General features: G+C 38.4%; 1 protein-coding gene across 1 annotated transcript; it reads right to left on the bottom strand.

Moving 5' to 3' along the window:
• Positions 1-3244: 3244 nt before the first annotated feature.
• Positions 3245-4314, bottom strand: LOC104787903 (uncharacterized). The gene has a single exon (XM_010513560.2). The coding sequence runs from the start codon at positions 4312-4314 to the stop codon at positions 3277-3279; it is 1038 nt and encodes a 345-aa protein (XP_010511862.2). The 3' UTR covers positions 3245-3276.
• Positions 4315-10470: the final 6156 nt, after the last annotated feature.

Raw genomic sequence — 10470 nt, 5'->3', positions numbered from 1 at the left:
CTTCATGAAGAGCAATTATTTCTGCATGATTTGAGGAAGTGGCGACCAAAGTCTGTTTCTGTGAGCGCCATGAGATTGCAGTTCCTCCAATAGTGAAAACATATCCAGTTTGGGATCGGGATTTATGTGGATCTGATAAATATCCTGCATCTGCAAAACCAACAAGACCAACCGAAGAGTTTCTAGGATAGAATAATCCCAAGTCAATCGTACCTTGAAGATAACGGAGAATATGTTTTATCCCATTCCAATGCCTGCGAGTAGGGGATGAGTTGTATCTTGCAAGTAGATTCGTAGCAAAGGCAATATCCGGTCTAGTGCAATTTGCAAGATACATGAGTCCACCGATAGCACTCATATAAGGTACTTCGGGACCAAGTATTTTCTCGTTATTTTCACAAGGTCTGAATGGATCACTATCGATATTCAGAGATCTATTGACCATTGGAGTACTCAAAGGAGTCGCTTTGTCCATATTAAAGCGCTTTAAAATCTTTTTCGTATAATTTGATTGATGCACAAATATTCCATCTTGGAAATGTTCTATTTGGAGCCCAAGACAAAATTTAGTCTTTCCATGATCTTTCATTTCAAACTCTTCCTTCATATGAGTTCTTGCATCATTAATCTCCTTTTGAGTTCCAATTATATTTAGATCATCAACATATACAGCAATGATCACAAATCCTGATGGAGATTTCTTTATGAAGACGCATGGGCATATTTCATTATTAACATACCCTTTCTTCAATAGGTATTCGCTTAAGCGATTATACCACATGCGCCCGGATTGTTTTAATCCGTAAAGTGATCGCTGTAATTTGATCGCACAAATTTCATTAGACTTAGAGTCTAATGCCTCAGGAATCTTAAATCCTTCTGGGATTTTCATGTATATATCATTATCCAATGATCCATATAAATATGCTGTCACTACATCCATAAGGTATATTTTTAAATTCTTAGAAGCCGTTAGACTCATTAAGTACCTGAATGTAATTGTATCCATGACTGGAGAATATGTTTCTTCATAATCAACTCCGGGTCTTTGAGAAAAACCTTGTGCAACAAGTCGGGTTTTATATCTTGTGATTTCATCTTTCTCATTTCTTTTTCGCACAAATACCCACTTGCAACCAACAGGTTTTACATCTTTAGATGCAGTGACAAGAGGTCCAAAGACATTTCTTTTATTGAGGGAGAACAACTCAAGTTGCATAGCCTTTTTCCATTTCTCCCAATCAGGCCTATGTTGGCATTCTGATACGGACCTTGGATCTGGATCATCTTTTTCATGATCGATCTCTTTAGATACAGAAAAAGAGAATATTCCATCATCATCATCGATTTCATCTCTATACCATAACATCCCATTTTGGGCATAGTTAATAGAAACCTCATATTTTTCTGTATCATCCTGAGGACTTTTCTTTTTATTTGGTTCTTCCTGAACCTTTTCATCTCCCATTTTCTTTTTCTTTCGGGGATTTTTATCTTTAGAGCCCATTGGCCTCCCCCTTTTCAATTGAACCTTAGGTTCATTAGCTTTGCTTCCATCAAGTTCCTCTCTAGGAATTTCAACTCTTGAAGGTGCATTTGCAGCGGGGATATATGACTTTGTCACCCTTTTTGTATCTGTGAACGCATCTGGTAATTGATTTGCCAAACCTTGTAAATGTACAATTTTCTGAACTTCCAGTTCACGTTGATTTGTAGGGGGATCAATGTATATCAAAGATGGTGTATACCATGTAATATCTTTTGGTACTTGTTTAATTCCTCCCCCTAACGCTGGAAATTCATCTTCATTAAAATGGCAATCGGCAAAACGTGCCGTAAACATATCACCAGTTTGCGGTTCAAGATATCGAATTATACTCGGAGATGCATAACCGACGTATATACCCAATCTCCGTTGTGGCCCCATTTTTGTTCTTTGTGGTGGGGCTATAGGCACATAAACCGCACATCCAAAAATACGGAGATAGGATATGTTTGGCTCTTGGCCAGATGCCAATTGTAAAGGGGAATATTTATTATATGCGCTTGGTCGTATTTGGACCAATGCCGCAGCATGCAATATAGCATGACCCCATATAGAAATTGGAAGTTTTGTTCTCAATATTAACGGTCTAGCAATGAGTTGTAGCCGTTTAATCAAAGATTCAGCCATGCCATTTTGTGTATGAACATGAGGAACCGGATGCTCCACATCGATTCCTATTGACATACAATAGTCATTGAAAGCTTGTGAAGTGAATTCACCGGCGTTATCAAGCCTGACTTTCTTTATGGCATAATCAGAGAATTGAACTTTCAACCTGATTATTTGGGCAATGAATTTTGTGAAGGCCGTGTTTCTTGTTGTCAATAGACACACATTTGACCATCTACTAGATGCGTCAATCATTACCATAAAATAACGAAACGGCCCGCATGAAGGGTGGATAGGTCCACATATATCACCATGTATTCTCTCTAAGAACAATGGTGATTCATTCCCAATTTTGGCTGGCGATGGCCGAATTATGAGTTTTCCTTGAGAACATGCATCACATGAAAACTCATCAGATCTAAAAATCTTTTCGTTCTTCAATGGATAACCATTGGAATTTTGCACAATTTTTCGCATCATAACTGAACCAGGATGTCCAAGTCTTTCATGCCATATCTTAAATGTACTAGTAAACTTAGAGTTTACTGTAACATAAGATGCGAAATTATTTATTTTTGTGCAATACAATCCAGAGGATAACATTGGTAATTCTTCCAATATATGTTTCTCCTCAGATGTTATGCAAAGATACTCAATGCCATTCTTATTCAGAGTCTCTATATGATATCCATTTCTTCGGATATCTCTGAAACTAATCAAGTTTCTATGAGACTTGGGGCAATATAATGCATCAATTTCAAATTTTGTTCCCCTTGGCATTGAAAAACTGGCTTTTCCAGAGCCTATAATAATCTTTGCATTACCACATATAGTGCTCACGCTTCTAGCGGAGTCTTTTATTTTGAGAGAGGACAAATATTTTTTCTCTTTAAGTATTGAATGCGTTGTAGCACTGTCTGCTAGACACATATCTCCATCCTCAATCTCAAAATTTGACATTTTCTGAGATAAAATATTTATAAAATAAACATTAATAAAATAACATAAAGTCTTACGAAAAAAACTTATCATATATTACAATAAAACTATTATCCAAAAAACATTTTATAAACATAAAGTACATATCAAACTATGACAAAGCATATCATGGCATATAGGCCTTATTCGCATGATTTTCCGTTTTCATTATCAATGAGAAAATCTGCTATAACAAGATGGGGTTCATTGTTTAGGCCATGGTAAGAAGGTCCAGCTTCATCAGAGATGAGGTTGGTCTCTACATTCCTTTCTTTTGCCTGTTGAGATGCTTGATACAGATCGGCCAAATGTTTTGGAATACGACAGGTCTGGTACCAATGTCCTTTCATGCCGCATCTGTAACAAGTACTTTCATCTTGTTTCTTTATAACGCGACCAACATTATTAATTTGAAGATGCTTGTTGGTTTTTCTTGCGTTGAAGTCATTAGGAGAGAAACCTCTTCCTCTTCCTCGTCCACGACCTTCTCCACGACCTCCTCCACGACCATGACCACGGCCTCGACCGCGTCCGCGTCCACGTCCTCGTCCTTGCCAATTATTATAGCTGGATGTAGCAACATTCACTTCTGAAAGTGGAGCTGATCCAGTTGGACGGGTTTGATGATTTATCATCACGAGCTCATTATTTTGTTCAGCAACATGCAAAACTTGCATTAATTCAGAATATCGAGTATACCCTCTTTCTCGATATTGTTGCTGTAGGAGTACATTTGAAGGATGGAAAGTTTGGAATGTTTTCTCGATCATATCATAATCGGAAACTTCTTCTCCGCATAGAGCCATCCTTGAAGTGATTCCGAACAAAGCGGAATTGTACTCACTTACACTTTTGTAATCCTGAAACCTCAGGTTTAGCCATTCATGTTTGGCTTTTGGTAAGATCACATACTTTTGGTGATCAAACCTATCCTTGAGCACGATCCAAAAATCTGCAGGATTTTCTCTCGTGATGTATTCATTTTTTAAACCATCGTGGAGATGATGACGCAAGAACATCATGGTTCTTGCTTTTTCCTCTTCTAACCCCGTTTCTGACGGATTGATGGTTTTGAGAAGCCCATTCCCTTTCAGATAGAATTTTACATCTAATGCCCATGTCATATAATTTTTTCCAGAGATATCAAGGGCGGCGAATTCACGCTTTGCCAAGTTTGACATGATTACTATATAAATAATAAAACAAATTGTTAAATATAAAATTTTATGAAATAATTTTGTAAAATCTTGTTTTAGCAAAATTTAAACTATAAAACATAATTATAAATTATATAATATATTTATAAATTGAAACAATCAATTTAGGAGGCATAGCCTTCCATATAATTCAAATCTATAGATCTGAACATATGATCAAGGAGGCAGAGCCTACCATAATGATCAAGAATGTAGATCTAAATGATCAAGGAGGCAGAGCCTACCATTAGATCAAGAAGTATGTATAGATTTTTACTCTATAGATTATACATATAGTAACATGCATGTAAAATAATTAAATTCAAACAATTTGAATAAAACTTAAATCTTACCTCAAACGGATGACGGATCGAGAGTTGATCGTGCTGATAACGTGTTGAGAAACCACTATATAATAGTGTATGAGACAAGAGAAAACAAAGAGTAGTAGAAGAGAAGTGTTGTGAACTATGACTACAAAACACTTATAAGTTTTGTGTTTTGTAACACTTTGTAAAGAAAACAAGAACTAACAAAGAGAGAGAGAGGGAGAGAGCAGCCGAGAGAGAGAGAGAGACTTTGAGAGTGTTTTTGATCAAGGAACTTATATATGTCATTCTTATTACACAACTCCTATTTATAGTGCATTACAAAAGACATGAGTCACACACTTAGACACTTGGTAATGACAAGTGGAAGTTGGTGTAATATTACAAAGACAAGTGCCCTAACATGTGTCTTGTGATGGATTAATCACAATTCTATTTCATAATAAATTTCTGTTAGTTCGTTTTGATTTTTAAAATTATAATACGGCTAAGAAAATCGAACCTATGACCCTTTCAAATATAACAATATACATAACCGTCTACGATGAAGACTTTATTGGTAATGTGTCAACGACAAACATTTAAATATGTTACAAAAAAAAAAAATCCCAAATTAAAAAAACTAATTAAAAACAAAAAAAGAGAGTGAAGAAAGATTGATCGAAAACGAAACCATTAATCCAACCGAATATTAGCAAAAGAAACAAACATACACAAGATCAGTGATTTTTATATTGAACCATGCTTTCATTCTACTTTTCAAAGATTGGATAAAATTTTATTAAACCCATCACGATTTTAAAAAATCTTCACCAGAAGATATTCCCAGTTCATTTATAAATCAGTTTTTGTGTTGATTCACAAAAATCCGAAACGATTATCCCAGATTTAGAAGATCTGAATGTTGGATAGACTAAGTTAGAAAGTCATCATATTCCTAATTAGTTTGTGTTTTATTAAGAGATAAGGATGTGTTTAGTTTGGAAGTTATCCAAACAAAGGTTTTCCAATTAGGAATAGGCTTTGGTGTTTTATATAAATAAGGGTGTTGAGATGTGACATACCTTAAGAGAGATTTGAGTTTGAGAGATTAAGGTTTTGAGTGATTTTCCTTAATAAGAAAAGAGAGTTGTTCTTTTGAAAGTTTAATCTCAAAGCTTGAAAACAAGAATTGGTATCAGAGCTTCAGAAGAGAATCAAAGATGGGAGATCTTACCGTCTCAACCATCACAACAAAAGAAGGAGGAGGATCTCCTTCTATCTCATGTCCGATGCTAAATACAGTGAATTACACCGTGTGGGCAATGAAGATGAGGATTGCCCTTAGAGTTCATAAAGTGTGGGAGGTTATAGAACCAGAGTCTGCAACAGACGACATCAACACTGACAAAACAACATGGCAATTGCTTTGATTGTTCAATCCATACCTGAGTCTCTTACCTTGCAAGTCGGTGAACTTAACTCGGCAAAGAAGATGTGGGAAGCAATCAAGGCGAGACATGTAGGAGCAGAGAGGGTGAAAGAAGCTTGTTTGCAGACCTTATGGCTGAGTTTGATCGACTTTGCATGAAAGACACTGAGAAGATTGATGATTTTGTGGGAAGATTGTCTGAAATTTCAGCCAAGACGGCTGCACTAGGAGAAAATCTTGAAGAAGCGAAGATGGTAAAGAAGTTTTTAAAGTGTCTTCCAAGAGCGAAATTCATACACATGGTTGCATCGTTGGAACAAGTGTTGGATCTCAACACCACAAGCTTTGTGGATATTGTTGGACGTTTGAAAGCGTATGAAGAACGAATCTCAGAGGAAGAAGATACACAAGAAGATCAGACCAAGCTATTATACGCAAACATGGAGGGACAATCTAACTACACAAACCGTGAATATAATGGTGAATATCGAAGCAGAGGACGAGGTGGAAGATCCTTTTACAGAGGGAGAGGTCGTGGGCGTTTCGGTGGAGGACGAGGTTTTGGCGGAGGTCGAGATATGTCAAAGATAACGTGTTTCTGTTGTGACAAAACCGGACACTTCGCCTTCAACTGCCCCGATCGACTACTCAAGTTACAGGAAACACAGGAAGACGAGAAAACTGAGACACAAGAGGCTGATGAACTTATGTTGCACGAGATTGTCTTCTTGAGTGAAGAACGATGCATACCAAGCAAGTTTGAAACTAATACAAGGGAGGAAAACATCTGGTACCTGGATAACGGAGCTAGTAATCACATGACTGGTGATCGACGTTATTTTGATTCGATCGACACTTCAATCACTGGAAAGGTCCGCTTTGGAGATGATTCTCGAATAGATATTAAAGGTAAAGGCTCTATTGCATTCACTGATATGTACGGAGAACCACGAGTGATGACAGACGTCTATTATATACCAAACCTGAAAAGCAATATTATAAGCCTCGGGCAAGCCACTGAGTCAGGATGCGACATAAGGCTTAAAGGAGGTACTTTGACTATGCACGACCAACACGGTAAACTGCTTGCTAGAGCAGAACGATCACTAAACCGCCTCTACAAAGTAAGAATGGGGATCAGGGATACTATGGTCAGAGATACTTCAAGCCTCCATCTAGCTCAAACAAGCGAGGCAAGTAGGTGGCATGAGAGGTTAGGACACATTAACTCGGCCACACTACAATCTATGTTTGACAAGAAGCTAGTTCAAGGTACTACGGATGTCAGTTTCCAGAAAGAAATATGTGGCTCATGTTTACTCGGTAAACAGGTAAGACGAGTTTTCCCACAAGCAACTTCATATCGCGCAAGTAAGGCATTGGAACTAGTTCATGGGGATCTTTGTGGACCTATAACTCCAAGCACAGCTGCAGGGAACAAGTATATCTTTGTTCTTATTGACGATCATACACGTTACATGTGGACTACTCTGTTGAAGGAGAAAGGAAAAGCTCTTGGTAAGTTTAAGGCTTTTAAGCGACTGGTGGAGCAAGAATCTGGGGAGAGCATACAAACTTTTAGGACTGACAGAGGAGGAGAATTTGTTCCTCACGAATTTAACACTTTTTGTGAGAACTCTGGGATTAGAAGACACCTCACTGCTCCTTATACTCCCCAGCAAAACAGAGTAGTAGAAAGGCGAAACCGTACCTTACTAGAGATGACCCGAAGCTGCTTAAAACATATGCACTTACCAAACTACATGTGGGGTGAGGCTATTCGCCATTCAACTTACCTATTAAACCGAATAGCTACAAGAGCTTTGAAGGACAAGACGCCATACGAGATGTATAGGAGCAAAAGTCCAAACATTGGACATCTACGCGTGTTTGGTTGCATTGGATACGCTAAGGTGGATAAACCTCACTTGCGAAAGCTGGATGACAGGTCAAGGAGGCTCATTCATTTGGGAACCGAACCAGGTTCAAAGGCGTATAGGCTGTATGATCCTCAGAACCGGAGAATAGTGGTTAGCAGGGATGTTGTATTTGATGAAACAAAAGGCTGGAACTGGAGTGCAGAGAGACTAGTGACTGAGACTGGAAATAATGGAGACTTTAGTATAACTCTTGGTGAATTTGGGAATCATGGGATCTATGGTGAAGTGGAGAATAATGAGAATGTCGGAACAAAACAAAAAAACAGAGTAGAGGAGAACAGGGGAGTTATAAGTAGTACTGAAGAAAGTGGTGCAGACACCATCAATGAGGAGAACGACACTTCTATGACTCTTAGGAGGTCTACGAGGTTGACTTCAAAGCCTAAGTATCTTGAGGATTATGTTCTAATCACACAAAATGAGTGTTTAGAACTGGTGGAGGAAGAAGGTGAAACATTGCTTTTGTGTCTAAATGAAGAACCGAGGAATTTTAGGGAAGCAAGTGAGATTAAGGAATGGATCATGGCATGTGAGGATGAGATTCTTTCCATTAATAAGAATCACACTTGGGATTTGGTTGAGCTACCTGCAAGTGTGAAACCAATAGGCTTAAAATGGGTTTTTAAGCTCAAGAAGAATGCAGATGGCAGTATAAACAAGCATAAAGCGCGTCTCGTAGCTAAGGGATACGTACAGCAACACATAATTGATTTTGAAGAGGTTTTCTCTCCTGTTGCTCGACTAGAGACCATTCGACTCCTTGTCAATCTTGCAGCGTCCAGTGGTTGGGAAGTGCACCATCTCAATGTTAAAACGGCCTTCCTTCACGGTGAGCTAAAAGAAACAGTATATGTCGATCAACCAGAAGGGTTTGAGGAAAGAGGAAATGAGAAAAAGGTGTACAAGCTAAACAAAGCTTTGTACGGTCTGAGACAGGCTCCGAGGGCATGGAACAACAAACTTAATGCGATACTATGTGAGTTAAAATTTAAGAAGTGTTCTAAAGAACCTTCAGTGTATCGAAAGGAGGTAGGTGGTGAGCGTCTTGTGGTGGCCGTATACGTCGATGACTTATTTGTTACAGGAACAAATAGAGATATTATCAATCGGTTTAAAAGGGAGATGGCCACAAATTTTGATATGAGTGATTTGGGAAAGCTAATGTATTACTTGGGAATTGAAGTGTGTCAGCATGAGAACGGGATTACCTTGAATCAAAGGCGATACGCTCTAAAGATCCTTGAGGAGGCTGGCATGAACGACTGCAACCCTGTGCATATTCCAATGGAGACAGGTTTAAAATTGGACAAGGCTTTAAAAGAAGAAAGGATTGATGCCACTAGCTACAGGAAGAATGTTGGTTGTTTGCGTTATTTACTGCATACGAGACCTGATTTATCTTACTGTGTGGGTGTGTTAAGCCGCTATATGCAGGATCCAAGGACTTCTCATGGAACTGCTATGAAGAAGTGTTTGAGATACTTAAAAGGAACAGTCAGTCTCGGTCTAACATTTGGTCGGGAGAAAACAAGGATACCACGGCTAGTAGGATATTGTGACAGTAGTCACAACGTCGATCCTGACGACGGCAAGAGCACTACTGGGCACATATTTTATCTTGGAGAGAGCCCGATCACTTGGTGCTCACAAAAACAGGACATTGTTGCTTTATCTTCATGTGAGGCTGAATTTATGGCAGGAACAGAAGCAGCAAGACATGCTATTTGGTTGCAGGATTTGCTTGAAGAAGTGACTGGAGTTCCATGTGAGAAAGTCATCATACGGATAGACAATAAATCAGCTATTGCTCTAACGAAAAATCCAGTTTTCCACGGACGAAGCAAGCACATTCATACCAGGTATCACTTTATCAGGGAGTGTGTGGAGAACGGTCAAGTGGAGGTGGTGCATATCGCCGGAAATGAACAAAAGGCAGATATATTGACCAAGGCACTGGGAAGGAACAAATTCAAGGAAATGAGGGAGTTCATTGGCATGAGAGAGATTGCAGAGGATGACTTCAAACTTAGGAGGAAGAATGTTGGATAGACTAAGTTAGAAAGTCATCCTATTCCTAATTAGTTTGTGTTTTATTAAGAGATAAGGATGTGTTTAGTTTGGGAGTTATCCAAACAAAGGTTTTCCAATTAAGAATAGGTTTTGGTGTTTTATATAAATAAGGGTGTTGAGATGTGACATACCTTAAGAGAGATTTGAGTTTGAGAGATTAAGGTTTTGAGTGATTTTCCTTAATAAGAAAAGAGAGTTGTTCTTTTGAATGTTTAATCTCAAAGCTTGAAAACAAGACTGAAATGATTTAAGTGGGTCAACCTGACGACTTCTCTCCTTCACTATATATGATATATCATAGAAATATTATTGCGGTCGCCGGTAAATTTCGAGACCCAGCACCGTCGTGGATGTAGCGATTCAACAACAATCATGCTTCTCGATGAGAATT

The sequence above is a fragment of the Camelina sativa genome, chromosome 5, assembly GCF_030686135.1.
Source record: "Camelina sativa cultivar CO46 ecotype springtype chromosome 5, ASM3068613v1".
NCBI classification, from domain to species: Eukaryota; Viridiplantae; Streptophyta; class Magnoliopsida; order Brassicales; family Brassicaceae; genus Camelina; species Camelina sativa.
Note: the sequence above shows the minus strand (reverse complement) of the source record. Positions and strands in the feature narration are given on the sequence as shown.